The sequence below is a fragment of the Oenanthe melanoleuca genome, chromosome 6 (genome assembly GCF_029582105.1).
Source record: "Oenanthe melanoleuca isolate GR-GAL-2019-014 chromosome 6, OMel1.0, whole genome shotgun sequence".
Classification (NCBI taxonomy): domain Eukaryota; kingdom Metazoa; phylum Chordata; class Aves; order Passeriformes; family Muscicapidae; genus Oenanthe; species Oenanthe melanoleuca.
This window is the reverse complement of record NC_079340.1, coordinates 124,972-143,186: the sequence shown is the minus strand read 5'-3', so window position 1 is coordinate 143,186 and position 18,215 is coordinate 124,972. Positions and strand designations below refer to the sequence as shown.

The window sequence follows — 18,215 nt, the reverse complement described above, 5'->3', positions numbered from 1 at the left end:
CTGTGACTTGGTTTTAAAGATATTACGCACTCTCCAGTAGTTGGACAAGGGGCAGCTTTCTGCAGACATTAGAACTGCAGCAGTACCTGACCAAATAATTTTGTTTACCAGAACCTTATCTCTTCCCGTAAGAGCTACAGTTTTTTTGTGACATGGGCACTAGCTCAAACATGCTGATTAAGATCTGCAAACTCATTTTGTTTTCCAAAAAAACCCAAAAGCAGCACATCAGACCCTGTGCTTCTGAACTGGGTTTCCCAAGAAGTCACTCCACCTCTTCTCATAATTTGAACAAAACCATTCCCCAATGTCTTTCTATACAGTTTATAAACAAAGGTAGATGTGCATGCTGCATTAACAGTACATTTTTAACTATACAAAACAGTCACAGTCAGTGACAAAGCACCAAGTCCCAGACCCACAGCATGAGTGTAATGTATGTGTTTAACAGCCTTGTGCAGTCAGAAGGCCCTCTGTCACCAAGAGGCTTGGCTGCAGCCAGTGGCATTAAAGGACAACAAACATGCATTATCACAAAAACCATCTCTTACCACCACCTTAAGACTCAGCACAACTGCAGGAAGAGACTGGTTGATTCCTGGAAAACCTCACTCAAATACAAATATGTTACACCCCATTCTGAAAGCAAGGGAGCTGAAAGCCAAGCTCAAACAGAAACAATCTCGCATCAGCCCTTGCTCCACCCTCACCCACGCAAATGCAGGGGCGGCTCTGCTGGAGGAGCAGAAGGCTAAAACCAACTTCCTATTCGACAAACTTCTTTCTCTACCATGCTTTTGTTCACAGGTCACCACCAATCATCTGCTTTTAATTCTTCCCAAAATGACATTTTGCCTTTGAAACAAACTTTTTCTGTATCCCTGCTGTTGCAGCTGTCTGTACTAGCCCATTTCTGTCAGAACAATGACAAGTCAGATCTGTAACCTTAACAGCAGCCAAGAAATTATTAGACAGGAAAACCTCATTTCTTGTCCACCTGCCACAGCTTGTTATGTGTTTGTTCTGTATCCCCCAGCAGGTTTCCTGCAGATTGGAAAACAAAGAAAACTCTATGAGCCACAAAACACTGCCTTCAAAAAACCTCCTGCTTCATCAACCATTTTTATATATTCTTACTATGCAAGCTCACAGCTGTTCTGGCTCTGTGCAAAGGCTTCTCCTCGTGCCTACACATAGCTCCCACTTATTACATTAGTAGGTCGTGGCTGTAGACAGAGACGACAGTATTCTCAGAGATCCATATGACAAAAGTTCTTTTATTGTTCCCAGACCCTTCATATATATAGAGGGTTTCAATCTCCTGGATGTATACATGTGATTCGTTGGGGTCTTAAAACAACCCTGACATATCTGCAATGATGCGGCCAATGATATATCTGCATTTAGGGTTCAATGAATTGCCTGGGATCTCTTGTATGTGTTCAAATCTGTCCTAAGTGACACCCACTCAGCTTCCTGCACAAAGGACTCTGGAATCCAGCAAGCTAACAGGTGTAGTTTACAATTAGCTGTAGTAGTGACTCTGTACGGGCAGCACATCAAAAAATCCAGACCATTAACTGTTGAGGGAAATTATCTTCAGATATTATAAACCTGCACTTGGCTTTTGTCTCCCTGTGAGGTGTTCAGTCAGTGCTAATCACACACCAAAACAGCTTTTTGTACATTTTTTCAATTACAGTTCCTTCATCTGATGTTTCTGGACTGATGGAAACCTTAAAATAAGAAGTTGGTGCAGCATAGTCTTTAAAAAATCACAACCTCTGGAAGGTCTCAGCAAAGATACAGAGTTTGGAAACCCTGCCTCTTCAGCTTTAGGACATTAAACTGAAGGCAAACAAGTATCAAACGTTATGTAAAGTTAATTATGGAATTCAGTACCAGCGTCCATGATAAGGCAGAAAAATGTACATACTGTGTTCAAATACTTACTGTGGCAACTCCCTGACTTCCACAAAGTACAATTTAAATACATGTTAAGAACTATTTGGGGGAGATACTGCTGGCTCAAATTAAAATCCCTATTCAGTGAGTTGCAGAGCTCTTTCACATCTGCAAAAAATATCTGCTAATCACTGAAACTGGGAAAAACAATCTTAACCTATTTTGAGCAGGCCTGTAGAACACTACAGAGCACCTGGAGAGCGAGGATTGACTTGGTAACATGCACAATACAGACCTGTGTGGCACTGACATTTCAATGGCGCCTGGGGAGCAGCTTCCTGTGCAGCTCCCAATGCCCACCCCTGGTCCCTTGCATGCCCCACGCACAGGAAGTTTGGGATCTGCTGTCCTACACAAGGACATGGAGATTCAAGATACCCAGACTTCACAGGGCCAAGGGCCAAGCGTCTCACCTCTCAGATTTTTTTTCAGTAAATACACCTAAAAGTCACATAAAGGTAGGGGTGAGCAAGTGTTTAGACATTACACAGGAGTTTCTTTTTAGACTGCTCATCTTGCCTCTTTTTTCCTCTGTTCTACTTTAAGTGCTTCATATGACTAAGTGCTTTGACAGTCAACATACAGTTTCAGTAAAGTCCGTACATAAAAAAGTTGTAGAATGAAATTATATTGACATTTATTCAATGAAAAAGCAGGCTATTAATCTCCTAAATAAAAGACAATGCTGCAATTAAATAATGAATCATCTTAAAAATAGCTTAATACAGTAATTTTAGTCTCAAAGAACTTCCACAAAGCATCTCTTTAGAAAAATTTCTTTTATGTAATGAAAGACCACCTGCTCCAGCTTGGAAGATTTTGTTTTTGTTCAGGGCTTTCAGTTGGTTTCCTTGGGTTAGGGTTTTGTTTATTTCTTTATTTATTTATCATTTCATGGATGTTTGGTTCGTTTTCTTTAGGGTTTTGCTTTGCTTTGTCTTCTTGTTTTCTTAAACATCAAAACTTGAATTAGACTTATAAATGTAAAAAAACCCAGTTCTGGCAATTTTTTAGTGTAGAAGAATCTGAACACTGGATGCAAGATTTAACACTTTTATGACTTCCCTCCTAAATCTTGTAAAATCTTCCCTCCTAAATCTAATTTTCGTAATTGAAAATTACCACAATACTAAAAAGAGTTAATAAAAATCTCATAGAGTCAGCTACAGTCAATTTGGAAATACCCTGCAGAATCATGTGCTATAGATTAGAAAATGCTCTTGTAAAACCAGCTTTGATTATTATACATTACTGCCTGCATGTTCACAGGCACAAACAATAGAAGTCAATTACGGATTATACAGGTAAAATTACACAATCACCAGTTTGTGCTTTAAAAAAGCGTTTCAGAAATATTTTGGAGTAAGTGAGATTGCAATCAATGTCCTGGAAACAAAAGAAAATCTGCAGAATCTGGGAACTGTGGATTCCAAAAGGACTGTGAATCTGAAATGAGAGCACAGCCCACACATTGCGCTTGTACTCAACAGCATGCAGAATGCCCTGTATTTAACACTGCACATGCTGTGAAAAGATTACTTACCTGTTTGTATGTCTACTACTGAAATCACATTACAATTTGTATTTTTGTTATTGCAATAGTACCCGAGACTTTCAATCTCTATATTAAGTCTAACTACTTTCATAACAAATCACATCCACTCTGACAGAATCCCAGAATTATCTGGTTCCAAAGGGACCCAGTTCCAATCCCCTGCCATGGGCAGGGACATGTTTCACTAAAGTAGGCTGCTGCATGTCCTGTCCAACCTGGCCTTGGACACTTCCAGCGTCATCTGTTAGAGAAAGGAACTTCTCCACTAACTACAGAATTGTGTTTTTAAACAATGTTATTAAAATAACTGTGCTTTCTACATGTGTTTCCAAACATTTATTCTGTCTATTCAGTGTGTTAAGCTAAACACAGGTCAAATGCCAGAATTGTGTACATAAACTGATTCCGGGCTAGACCGGAGACTCCTGTTTTTAAGGACACACCATCCATATTTTATATATGAACAGACAACAGCTTGTTTAGCAATGCATAAGAAAAATCTGTTTCAATAGCCTTTTGGGTAAAAATACACTGTAAATAGATTTTGGGGTAAAACCCCTACTTATAGCACCTTTTTGCTGGTATCTCTTCATGACAACTCATACTATGGGTGCTTTAGAAAAGCCATAGCTACATTCTCTGTTTTTCCTGGCCCTTTCCTTCTTGGTCTTGAAAAAATTTACCACACAAGCCCACCTCTCTGGTAAAAAAAAACACTCAGTGGAGAGATTAAAACCAAACCCCTGTACTTCCTTGTTACATCGTGTTTTGTCCAGTAAACAGGAACAAGCTTCGTCCAGCATGTGAGTTGTTCTGGGCAACACATACCCATGAATGTTGCCAGAATGTTGCAAAAATAAAGCAAGCAGACAAGCCATAATCAAGAGGCAGAGAACATGACTTGTGAATTCGGACTTTGCTAAGTACCATGTGAGTGTAGGAGGAACCTTTTCAATTCTCCTCAGAAAACAACTTCCACATGCAATTGGGTAGCAAAGGCAAAAATCCAAATCTCATTTAGTTAAACACTGGATGGAAAACTGAACTACTTGGGAGAATCATCATTATACATGCAGTCTGAATTAGGGGATTAAAAAAAATTCTGCAACTGGATAAAGACACAAATAAGTGACAATGTTAGAAACAATAGTCACAAGCATACCACAGAAGCAATCAATTATTTCTTTTGCAATGTCATGAAACAAAGGACATGAAGCATTGTTTTAGAAATGAGATAAGAAAGATTACATAATAACATCAGCCAAATCTAAAGCTATAATCTCTAACTTTTCCATCCAAACTGTTAGGCTTTTTTTTGACTTATCTCCCACATTCTTGCTCATAGGCTTACATAATTACTACTCCCGACCACTATAATTTATATAGCAGCTTATCTCAAGGCAGAGTTAAGAGCTGGGAAGTTCTACACAAAACATTACGGAGATGTTAGAATTATCTTGAACAATAATGCAGTGCAATCTGGCTGCTGTTGCTACTCAGCAGCAAAGGGGAAGCTTATCAAAGTCTCCAGCCATTTATGGATGTTGATGCAGAGCTTGAGGAGCTCTGGCTTCGTATGTGAGAAGAAAAACATAAATCTCACATCAAAAAGAAAACTATTCCTGTACCTATTATTGCAGAAAAAACTACTTTTGAATTCCACCAGGAGCTCAGGAACACATTTTTCTTACTGAGCCACAAACATTCCTTACAGCTTTTCTATACACTGAGGTTTTAAAGTAGCCAATACACACATACTGACTCTTAGTATTTCTAAGAGTATTAAGAATTAATAGGGATGTCTGCATGCCCAATTAACCTTTCCCTGACAGCCGCTCCTTGAGTATGTAAATATCAAAAGAAGTTTCCTTCTGATGGAAAGCTTTTTAAAATGTAAAACATAAACAGCTGTTCATGGCTATATGCATCATCTCTGAGAGCTTACTTACTCTTCCCTAAGAGTACGTAAGAAAAATTATGTAAAATTATTTTTATTTAAAAACAGAGTATCAAGATGAAAAATGAGGAGGATACAGCTCATTATTATATTAGAAAGACTGGTTCAGTATGTAAATCTCTGATATAAGCCTGAAAGAAAACCACACAAAAACCTCTGAATAATTTTAAATATCTGTTGTGGTGGTGAAGAATTAATTGCAACTATATTCAGTTTTAAATACATATACAGTGCCCAGGTTGCAAATAGCTTGCCCTAATGGACACAGTCAAGTTAAATAATTGTTTTGAACCAGAGCAGTGCTTTAGAACAGATTTCACACAACACTTGATATAAGCACTAATGTCCTGGGTTGATGTTATGGTGCTTGTATCCCCCATCATGAGTTCTGTTTATGCCTGGTATTATGTTCTGTGCTTTCAGGACTGACTCTGAAGGTTAAGGTTTGTTTTGTCTGGTTATCAGCCAACTCACCTCCCACATGGTCTGTGCTTAGGAGAGGCTAGGCTTGCTTGCTTGCTTGCTCGCTTGCTTTTGCTTATTAGCTAGTTTAGCTAGGCAGTCCAATTTCTTTCCCTGGACTGTTTTTTTCTTTCTTTCTTTCCCCTTCCTGAATACCACCTGAACCTGTTCCAGACCGGGACCTGGGAAACACCGAAGAACACCGGGAGTCTGCATTTTGTGATCTGCAGCAGTCATCCCCAGCGCCAGAGACCAATAACTGGCCGACCACTTGCAGGAGAGACTTCCTGAGTTTGTCATCCTCTCAGAGCGGTGAAAGAGTTTTTTTTTTGTCATATGGGGCTGTTCATTTTTTTTCTTGTGTTGGGGAGTGTTTTTGTTTGTTAAATAAACAGATTTTTTCCACTTTTCTCTGAGGAAATTCTTCCCAAACCGGTGGTGGGGGGAGGAGTCATGGGGGTTTGTTTTCTGGGGGCTCCTTCCCCAAATTTGCCCTAAACCAGAACAACTACCAAGATATTCAGGTAACACAATATTTACGTAAAACTCAAGAGGATTGTTGTTTGCTAAGAAAACCAACTGCAGTACCTGGTGAGGGACAAGAGGCCTGAGCATAAACTGAAAGTGAAGACAAACCAAGTTCTTACCCTCATTCCAAGAACCAAAAAGCCAATCTCTTCCATCAGTGGGTACTTGCTGACCTGCTGCTGTATCTTCTCTGCTGAAGCATAAGGATCATAACTTTTCTGACCTATTTTTACATCCATTATGCAGGGCTTATTAAACTTACGGGTCACATCTTCCAGTTTTAGGTATGTATCTGTCAAAAAATCAAAAATTTTGTTAACAGTGGGTCAAAGCAAAATTATTACCTAGGTTCTGCTGAGCACTTGAGAAGGAATGTGAATAGTTTAAGGCTTAATATCACATGAATTCTTTAAGAATCAAATTTGTCTCTGAATGCAGACTAAATCAGGGTCACTGACACCCACAAATTCTATTGCTATGAAAATCTAAATGCTTTCTTGTTTAAAAAATTGCAAACAATTAACATGTGTTAACTTAGCATTCAAATTATTGCCCAGATAAAATCCATGAATAGCTTTTATTAAGTCATTAACATATTATAAAGAACATTACTAACCACATATAAATGCAGGGTTTTTCAGCTGTGTGGCTGATTTTGCAAGTCAGATGGTCTCCTGTGTCATTTTAAAAATGAAGTGTTCAGTCCTAGCCTTCAGGGGCTGAAGTGCAGATCATTTTACTTCTTTTTATCCCACTCCTATCTGCACTCATTTCTCACTGCACACTTTTTGGAGAAAAAGCTCTTGAAATCCTAGGCTGCCTTTCATCCATTTCTAACAGCTCCTTTGGGAGGGTGGCTGGCCTAAGAAACTCCAAAAGTACTTGAAGTACCTTAAGATTTAAAGGAGTATCTAAAACCTGATGAAAATAATCATTACCAGCATGACTCCCACACTCACTATCAGAACACAACAAGGATATGGACTTCAGCACCCACCCAGCTCCCAGACAACTCTGCTTGGGAGACATCTGCATCCAACTCTGGTCCTTGCCAAGACATGGCATAACCAAGGCAACACACAACCTCAACACCAGTCTCATTCTTCATATGTACTTTGTAAATCCACCAGTCACCAGGCACAAACTTCAAGTCTGGTTTTCTTTCCAGTACAGTGTATTCCACAGATGTTATTTCTTTGGCTTTAATGCAGTCCAAATACAAAAAAACACTGTATTATACCCCATTTCTTGTAGCATGATCTAAAATGGGATTGTGAGAGAAAGCAAAACTAGTTCAAGTTTAAAAAGAGAAATGAAGTGCCTTGTTTGAAACTTTTACAGACACGTAACAAACCAGTCCAAGTCAGGACAAAGCTAAGAAGCAACATTTCATTTACACTTAAATGTATGTATTAACTTAAACAGGTTTGATTTAATCCTGTTTAGATGCCTGCTTTCTGTATGAATGGAACCAGGCACCTTGTTAATGTAGTCATTTTCAGGAAAACATGTCAAACCAATACACTAATCAAAAACAAAACAAAACAAAACTACTATTCGACTAACTCACTTCACCAGCTTTCAATGTCCTTTGGGCTACAGGATCAATCTAGCTACAGCAAAAAGAGTTTTGTTATAGGCTAGCTCATCCACTAGCTACAACTGCAGGAATACATCCAAGCTGAAATAACTCAAAGTTAACTTTGAGGTGCCCTAGGCAGCCAATATACTTGATATTTGCTCACTGAATATCCCTAAAGGAGAAGCAAGACAAATACTCTCCCTACCAGGCAGTGTATTCTGGATCAACTGAACTGCAGGTGCTACTTTTACTCTTCAAAGTTGTTATACAGAGGTCTAATTCAGTCAGATATTAGTACAGCTTCTGCAGGACTTTGAGAAACCTAAAAATATCTGGAGAGCCCATAAAATCTGTTAGCTATCTCTTATTAAGCCAAAAATTGTAAAAGTCAAAGTGTCATCCTTCTGACTCAGAAATCACTACAATCAACAGATTTGTGTCATCACTCTATAACAATGCAGAAATAACTAAATAAAGTTCAAGGTTTTCAGTACATAGCCATCAAAAAGCAAAAAGCCACAGGTTTACATGGGAAGCGAGGAAAGACAGTAAACGCAAAAAAATCTCAGAAAAGGGCTGCAGTCCTTCACCACCAATTCCAAAATGCTTTGGAGTATGCTGTGAGCACTTCAGAATCAAACTGTTATAAATAAAGTAATACAAATTGTTAAGATGCAATGTTTTCATCAGACCTAAAATAAGTAGTATATAACATCTATTTCCATAGGTACCCATGGGTATCTGCAATCCTCTACTGCACTGGTCCTAATTCCTGGTTTTTAACCATACAGCACCAACATTCAGCACCTCCCAAATACTTAAAAGTCCTAAATATCTGTCACTTCCTTGTTCCCCACCCTACTTCAGATATCTTAAACTGGACTACGTTACTAACCTCCTAAAAATGTAACAATAAATATTTTTTTTTAATTAAGCATTAAATTACCTTTGTAGATAATACCAACTCTGGGAAACACTAATTATTTGGCAAAGCCTGTAAATTACCCAAAAATTTCTCACCTCTCTCACACTTCTTGGAATTAAACCTTTCTTGTCAGCTAACCACTAGCTCAGAATCAGGCCTGTTATTAATACATGTCTCTGCTCTCACAACGTTGTCTGGCCTTGTTGGGAGAGCAATGCCACCCAGATAAAGCATCATATCATACTACACCATTTTTCTCATTATTGCTTTAAACAAATGGATCAATAGTTTACACTCAATTTTTCTTGGCACTGTTTGATGCTTATTTGCACTGTATTTAATAGTTTAATGAAACAGCTCCTAAACCCACAATATTGGTACATACACAATAATCTTCACTTCAGCAGTTACCCCTATGATATCTCCAAGCACTGAGACTAAGACAAATAAAATTAAGCCTCAGATATGTATCAACTGCTCTCCATTTTCAAGTCTGTTACTGCAAGTCTCTGAAGCTCTGACCATAAATGTCCTTCTCAAGGGCATCATTGAGTCTGCACCTCAGCCCAGGTGCTCTCCTCCCTTCTCCTTGCTTGGTTAAACAGAAACTTGAAGATTTTTCAAGCAATTCAGACTTTTAGAATTATTATGAAGTGCCCTACTAATCCAGTGTGCTTCAGGAAATAATGCATTTGCCATCTAAAACTAGATAAAATTAACAACTCCCAGGGAGAGAGTAATTCATAAAGATTTTTATATTAAAACTTGCATTGCTAGATAGTCTTGATCATACATTTCAAGGATTTAAATTAATCATTCATCAGAGGCTTGCCCTGCCCTTTTCTATTTACAGGATGACAGGAAGGTCACATTCTTTACGTATTTTTTACAGTCTCAAAGGAGATAAACCAAAAGACCACCTAAATTCAGGAAGTATTCATGGCATGAACCACTCCAGACTTCAGCACAGACACACCAGTGCATTCAGTCCTCACTGAAGACAGAAAAGAAAAATCACTTGAGGCATCTGATTCTTTTCTGTAACTTAGGAGACATCTCTCAAAACATAGGAATAAGCAAGGAAGAGCCTCAATTGCCCACCGCCATAACAAAGGAAAAAAGAAAGGTTTGAAGCTGGGTTATATGTATCTATCCTGTTCTCAGGTTAGGCAACAACTTTAGGTAACAGTATGAAACAAGCAGCAGTGAAGTTACTTTAAAAAAAAAAAAGGCAACAACTAGGCATCACACTCAGAAAATTCAGCAGCAGATGGCTTCTACATCTTTATAACAACTTTTCAACTGCTTTTCGAATAAACTCCAAATAACCACAATGCCAGTGAAGCTAAATTTCAAATCCAACCCATTTTAGATGAGCTTAGGAAAACAGCATCCCACCTCTACCTCCATTTCCTTTGCAGTAGCAATGTGATTTCAGTGGAACAGGAGCTGTTTTACAAATTGTATTGATACGGAGAGTCCATCTTTTCTGCCACATTTCTTATATTCTCATTTACACTTCACATATTTCACCCCTTCCAGCTAGCAATTTCATCCACTTACCTATTTTTTCAGTATAGAATGCTGATGCTTCTTCCTAAATATTTCTCTAAGGAAATAAATTATGTTCTTCACCTTCAAAACTGCAGTTTCTGCTTACCTGTCACATGGATAGTCACAAATCAAGTTTAGAGTGGACTAAGTTTTGTTTTTTATAGAATTCATCTACCACCAATTTAGCAACAATAGGAAATTACTGGATTCACTGCTACTGAGTTATATGAAGATGTGATTCCAGAGCCTGCAGAGCGGCGATTGCCAGGGGAAAGGTCAGGCTTCTAATGTCAAGATTGCAGCAAACCTACAAATATATCTTCAATCTACATTTAAGAACAAGACACACATACTCTCTGCTAAGCTCTGTCATCTCCAGTAACTTGGATTTCTATCAAGACTACACAAAGCTCATTAATACCACAGATAACAGAGTTGGCAGTGCAGTGTTTTGATTGAACAGTTGCCACAGCTTTCTATGAAGAAAACTCATGATAGTGCACAGCCTTTTCAAGAAGCAAAACAAACAAAATCAAAAGTTTCTCCTCCCTTAAACAGTTATTCCTACTGCCTATGTCTGAATGACTGATGGCAACCTTCCAAAATCCAGCCCCATGGTGCACAGAGCTTTTGAATCCCCAAAGCAAATGAGCAATGTGTTGAATTATTGTCTCTTGGTTAAATCACATATTTTAACATCTTAAGATCATACTGCAAATAGAAAATAATTATTTGCAATTGAGAGGGAACATTTAGTGAACTCTGTGACACATTAAATTGTGAGGGAAGGAAAAAGATAATTCTTGTAGAGCTATTTGAGTTAGCACCAAACAGGAAAGCATGAAGGTAAATCTGAGCTAAGAAACTGCTGGTACTACCAAAATCTTCCTTTCATTTTTTCCTGTAGATATTACACCATGTCTTTGGATACTGTCTTACTACTTCTTTGGAAAACAAGTCCATCAAGTGACAGCATAAGCAGAAGACTACAGAGTTATTTTAAAGGAGCACAGCATCTAGTTTGGTGCCCACGTATTCAAACAGACTCCATGGCATCCCTTTTTTTCTGGGTGTTCCAAAAGCTCCATTTCCTCAGTGTGAATTAGGAAAGTCCCCAGAAGAAAAAATAGTGTCTAATACAAAAATGTCTCTTCAAGAGAAAATGGATAATCTTCCAATTGTTCTACCAAAACAGCCTTTTCTTCCTGACTCTTAATGTTATACAAACACAAATTTTAAGACACTAGATCCTCATTCAAACAAGTAATAGAGGATGACAAGCGAACTCCCCACCACGGCACCTGCTGAAATAAGTGCTTTGGGCGGTAAGGCACAGTGATGGGATCCAACCTCTGGAGAAACAGCAGCAGATTCTAGTTTGAATGTTTCCTCAGTCCCAGAGTACACATCTTTCCTTTCTTCCACACCCACAAGTGCTTCTTGCCTTGATTGCCTGGCTGGACATAACTGTGCAACCAGCCCACTCTTCCACCATGACCCCACCCTAAGCAGGAGCTCTGGGGCAAGGTGCATCAGGTCCAGCTACTCAGGAAACCTTTGCTGCACAAACAGTCACACCCAATCTTTCCTGGGAGGAAGACTCCAAAGACCTAATCCAGCCACAAGACTGAAAACTGAAACCAATTATTAGAGGGAATGTCAGTGGTTTCCAAAACAAGTCCAAAAAACCCCTAAGGAGCTCACAACTGCCAAAAAGTAGTATCCAGCAAATGCTTCCAGGAGGTTTGGATTAAGAGATAAAATTAGAACAGTACCATTTGGTGTAGTAGGTGGTGACCAGACACCAAAGTATTTTGGCAGATATTCCCGCAGCTCCAGAAGAATGCTGTCGCAACAGTTGGAGTCATAGACCTGAAATAAAATAGGGAAGGTTGGAGAGATCATAATTTTCAACATTTGTTTTTGCTGGTGGGGGAGTGAACAAATAACTTCAAGGTATTTGGTAGACGGCTGGGGCTAAACCATGACAACTTCCAATAGTCCTGTAATTATAGTTTCTTACAGACTTTGTTTTCCTAAGTCTAACATACTTATCTTACATTTAAAAACATAGAGGATGAAGATGATAATTACCACAGTCCAACATAAATGAGTAGCATCCTTTCTTTCAAATTTTAAAGTGGCAACGATGCCAAGCACAATTTATGGCTTAACTTGAATAAAAATCTGAACTGTAACTGTTAATTTCAAAGCCTAGCTATTGAAAAAGGTGATCTCACATTTGCCTTCAAGACTATATAGGTAACTGCATCATATTCTATACACAAATCTTTTAAATTTATATCAGGCAAAGTACAGAAGTGCAGATTAGATAGCATTTTCCTGTCTTCCCCAAGACAATTCATGCTGTAGCTACGTCACACAGACTATGTGCAATTTAAGTATATTTCTTTTCATTTGCTTTAACACTTTCAACACTTTTTTCGACTTCTGTAGTAAAAATAGTAACAGTTTGGAAACAGCAGCAGGCTTATATTCCTGAAGGAACAACTCCTCGCAGTTAAAATCAAGCTTTGGATACTATCTGTTATGGAATTGCATGACTCTTACCAGTTTGCGGCATTGCTAAGAGGGTTTCAAAACCATTCCCTTACCCAGATTCCCCCCATCCCACCAATGATGTAGTTCCAGACATAGGGGATTGCCTATACCCACTTCCACACACTCTGTATATATATCCACACTAGTACGGGTTACAATGACTGTTACTGCATTTAGGAACCATCTCATCCCACTCCCCATAGAGATCTCCCAGTTGTGCTGCCATTAGAGTGGTGTCCTTCCCCTCAGCCATATCATGGTCACACAGCAATACCCATTGATGCTGCACAGCGACCGAGGCATGCTCAGGGTTCTGCTGTCACTGCAGTGCAGCCAAAGCCACTGCAAAGTTGGCAGCAAGGCAAAAAAATGTCAGGTGTTAACAGCTCTGAAGACTTGGCTCAGCTCATTGTGCCAGGCCACATTTAACTATGGGGGGGATACCTGGCAATAGCAACTACAAAAGGGAGGTAATGCAAAATATATGCCTGTAGTGTTGTTACATTAATACAGCTGTGGAGGAAAAAAAATAGACCAGAAGTGCAGATGCTATTTTGGAGCACCGAGGCAAGCCTTGGCTATCCTCAGTTATGCCAGTAACTCAAGACAGCACCTCATGCAGCAGCAGTGTTAAAATTAGTTAATGTGAGTTTGTCCCAAATTTTCCTAAATCTCAAACTAAGTAAACTCAAATCACCAGCATGCTTCTAACAGAAGGACTACTCCACAGCTAATGGAGGGCTTGCACCAGCCAAGTTATGACACCTTCACTACTTTTTAGCGGGCAGTTACCAAGAACATGATACACATGCAGACTGTATGCTAAGGTATTGAATTTGACTCACTCCTTTAACTCATAGCATATGCCCCATTTAAAAGATCCTAAGGGAAGGGGCAGAATCTTGAAAGCTCAAACCACACAAATATGCACAGTGTATTGCAAAACTCTAGGGTACACCCAACACCACACCCTCTGCTACTACTGTTGATATAACTTATAAAGAAATTGCTGGGAGTGTATCTTTTAAGGCACGGTGTCACATCACAGGCAACTGATCTCTCCTCATGTGTCATGGTTTGACAATCTGGCCTGACCACTGAGGATGACATATAACTGTAGGTCTAAGTCCAGTTTCCCCCCAAGTTACCATCCATTTAAGTGCATGACAGCTAAGTCACGCACTTAAATTAGCAAATGCAAGATTTACAGATGCTAGGGCAACCTTAACTCCCTCTTCCATTGGGTACATATTATACCACAGACTTTAATTACCTGAGCACACATGGCATTCCCCTCTGGACTTCCACATCAGCCAGCTATACCAGGCAAGTGCAAGGGTCAAAAAAATTGAGGATGAAACAGCAGCTGTGATTTTAGCAATTCATATCTGCTTGGTTCTACAATTCAGATAGCGCTGGCTTTTTATTTTTTTTTTAATTGGTACCATCATGGTTTGAGTTATGTGTCCACAGAACCTATTCAAAAATGACTGGCATTGAGCCAGCTCTGCTCAAAATCTCACGCCACAATAACTTCAGAAGTTAAATATTTGTGACTGCTGTTCTACTAAATGTTATTATACCAAATTGCTTAATTTACTACCTAATATGCAGCCATATTTATGAGATTGCAATAATTTTCACTGAAAATACATACATACAGAAAGAGTGTTTAAAACAAATGAGGATCTATTCCCACAATCTGATCACATAAATGGATTTTCAAGTAAAGATGGTAGACACTTTTGACAAAGTCAAAAGTCTTTCAGGAGTCAGGAAAAAAACCAAACACATAGGAAGGGGTTGGCCGTCTTACCTTCCATAAAATAAAGGCTGTGAAAATAAGCCTCAAAAATCTCCCAGAGAGACCCTCATTTGGTCATGTGTATTAACAAGTCAAACTCTAATAATGCCAAAAAAATGGCAGGTCTTATTTCATCCACTTTTGCATTTTACATAGTCAATTTAGGCTTGGCCCGAGCAAGATTTGAAGCCTCAGGCATGGAAACATATTTAGAAGAGACAAAGCAAACACTAACCCATTTTGAGGATGTAGTAGAGCTTCAAGTCTTCAACAGCCAAGAGAACCACCCAAAAGGCTGCAGTCAGGCACAGCCACCAGCAGCAACACTGAATAAATACTATAACACTAAACAAATACTACACACAGGCACCATCTGCAGCAAGTTACTCCAAAATGGTTAGAAATAAGTTGGGTAGAGACAGATCCTCCGTCCCTCTTTCTCTCCAATAACAACTTACTGCAGAGGCAAGGCAGTAAAGGATTTTCAAAAATGTTAGCAGGCATTTGGCCATATCCTATCAGAAGTAAAAAAGGGCTCACAAGACAGAAACTCCCATCTGCACTTTCATTCCACAAGATTCCTGGGCAACTAAAGATTAACAACAAACAAGTTTAAGTTGCTTACTCTACTCACACTTCCCTACAATTTCTGCAAGTCACCCCGCTGAGCATGGAAAAGGGTAGTGGACATATAAGAGCCTTCTTTGTTGCAAAATCAGAGATCATGTTTCAACACCAATCTCTTTCCTTAGAATTGAGCTTTCTCTTGCCCTTCAGCCTCTCCCCTGTTCACAACTCACTAGCACAGTTAGGTATGTTCAGCTTCAACTGCATAGGAGCTGGAGTCTTCAATTAACTTGAGAGCACTCTGAAGTCTAAGACAATTCTTAAAGATACTCAGGACAATGCAGAGGTTGCTGCCCTCATAAATACCTGTTAAGCAGCCTCTTAAAATAGGTTATGAGATTAAATGAATGGTCAAAAAACACATGGCAAATTGCAAATCAAAGTCTCTACTCTGTAATTTAATCAGAATTCAGTTCAGTTGTATCAAAATGCATGTAAACAAACTCTAGCAGGATTCACATTAGGTAGTCTCCACTAGAGGCAAAAATAAAGAGAACATAAACTAAAAAACGGTTAAGACATACTACTATTGGTCATCCGGTAAGGAATTTTCAATTTTAACACACTAAACATTTATCACATTCTTATTTTTCCTTTCTCTTTGACAACACGCTCAACAGAGCTGGAGAGACGCTGACCTGAAGTTGCCCACTGCAAAACTCAAGCTACCAGGAGGCAGGGAGATCCAGTGAATTTCAAGGCAGAAAGTCAATTACTACTCCCTAGCAGAAGTACAGTACAACCAGTTTTCTCATCTGTCTTCACAACTACTGTGCCAAAAGGCAGCTCTGTTACTGAAATGCACTATGTGCTGCAACATGAATATTGCTTGGGATTTTGAGGGAAGACACAGAGCTGGCCAAAAACCACCACCACATCAAAGCTCACAGACCCAAAGCAAGTTAGGCAAAGCCAGCAGCCAGAGTGTTTTAATAAAAACTCTCTGCTCCAAGAATAATTTTTTTTAAGCAGCTCCAACAAATCAGCTTAAATTATCACTGAAATTACTGAAAGTGGAATGGTAGAACAATACAACAAACGGGAAATGTGACTAGTATGGTTGGCCCACTTTCTGAGAACATTTAGCCTTACTCTTTTGTCTTTCCCAGAAAGTAATTAGGTCCTAACTAAATATTTACAAAGAGGAGTGGGAGAGAACAAGACTTGGGAGGAATCCTGAAGCACTTACACTTAAATAAGCAAAATTTAATTTTACATTTCAAAGAGACAGAAACAGGAACCAAGTCCTGACAGACATATGTTAGCTTTTTTTTCTTAGGACTGGAAGAGGCAGCTGTTATTTGGAGCCATGACATGGCAACACCACTAGAACCAGCTATGACAATTCTGATGTACAGCAAACAGGGAGAAAAAAAAACTTATCCACTGGAAGTTGTCCATGCTGTAGGAGCCCACAGAAGGAATGTACTGCAGCAACTACATGCTGGGGCAGACTGATGGTAGGTTCAGCCACTCAGAGACAGCAGGCCTATACACATTTCCATGCCCTCCCCACCAACAGTGACAGCATACAGCTGGTCCCACAGCCTCCTGAGCACCTTAAACTGGCTCACTGCCCACGTGCCAGGTCAAGGCATTCCATTTTAACTGCCATTTATAGAAGGGCAGAATCAAAGGATGTTAGGAGTTGGGAAGAACTCAAAGATGATGTAGTCCCAAACCCCCAGGCATAGGCAGGGACACCTTTCACCAGATCAGGTTGCTCAAGCCATTGTCCAACCTGTCCTTGAACACAAAAAAAGGGAAAGCCACAACCTCCCTGGGCAACTTGTTCTTGATGCAGGGTGTCTCTCCAGTTACCTTGAGGCCTCCTCAGATACTGAAAGATGCTGTAAGGTCTCCTCACAACCTTGTCTTCTACAGGCTGAACACCCCCAACTCTCTCAACCTGTCTTCACAGGGAAGGTGTTCCAGTCCCTTCAGCAACTTCACAGCCTTCTCTGGACCTGATCCAACAGTTCCATGGCCTTCTTATGTTGGGGATGCCAGAACTGTGTGCATTGCTCCAGGTAAGGAGAGAGCAGAGTAGAGGGGGAGAATCCCCTCCCTCAATCTGCTGGCCACGGTCTCTTGGATGCAGCCTAGAATTCCACTGGCTTTCTGGGCTGGGAGCACTCGTTGCCAGCTCATAGCAAGTTTTTCAACAACAATCATCCTCAAGTTCTTCTCCCAGGGCTGCTCTCAATCCCTTCTCCATCAGTGTCTGGGATTATCTTGCCCCAGGGGCAGAACCCTGTACTTCTCTTTGCTGAAACCTCCAAGGGGTTTCCATTGGCCTACTTCTCGAGCTTGTCAAGGTTTCCCAAGATGGCATCCCTTCCCTCAAGTATGGCATCAGCAACAATATTCTCATATTACAAGCCTGCCTGTTTGGGTATTCTTAATCTGGAAATTAGAATTATTTCTGGAGACTGAATTTATTTTGTTTTTCTTTCAAATAGGCAACCTCCACTTTCCTCAATCTCATTCTGTCAGCTCACCAATCATATCTTACTTTTAAAAAAACTTACAATGAAAAAGGATTTCCTGTATAACACCAACACATATTAATAAATTGATCCATATTCTGAAACATTCATGACTGAAATCTAAACAGTATTTGATCCAGGCTGAAAAAAAACTTGCATGACCCTCCAGCAGAGCAGGAGCACTTTGCTGAGTCTTAACTCAATT

General features: G+C 39.6%; 1 protein-coding gene across 2 annotated transcripts in view; it reads right to left on the bottom strand.

Moving 5' to 3' along the window:
* Positions 1–18,215, bottom strand: part of IPMK (inositol polyphosphate multikinase) — a 45,035-nt gene that overhangs the window by 14,521 nt on the left and 12,299 nt on the right. The window contains exons 3-4 of one of the 2 annotated variants that reach the window (XM_056494541.1): positions 12,304–12,400; positions 6,587–6,759 (exon numbers count right to left, since the gene is read on the bottom strand). In XM_056494541.1, coding sequence (XP_056350516.1) covers positions 6,587–6,759; positions 12,304–12,400 — 270 coding nt within the window. The remainder of the gene's footprint in view (positions 1–6,586; positions 6,760–12,303; positions 12,401–18,215) is intronic. The other variant, XM_056494542.1, reaches the window with a different exon arrangement.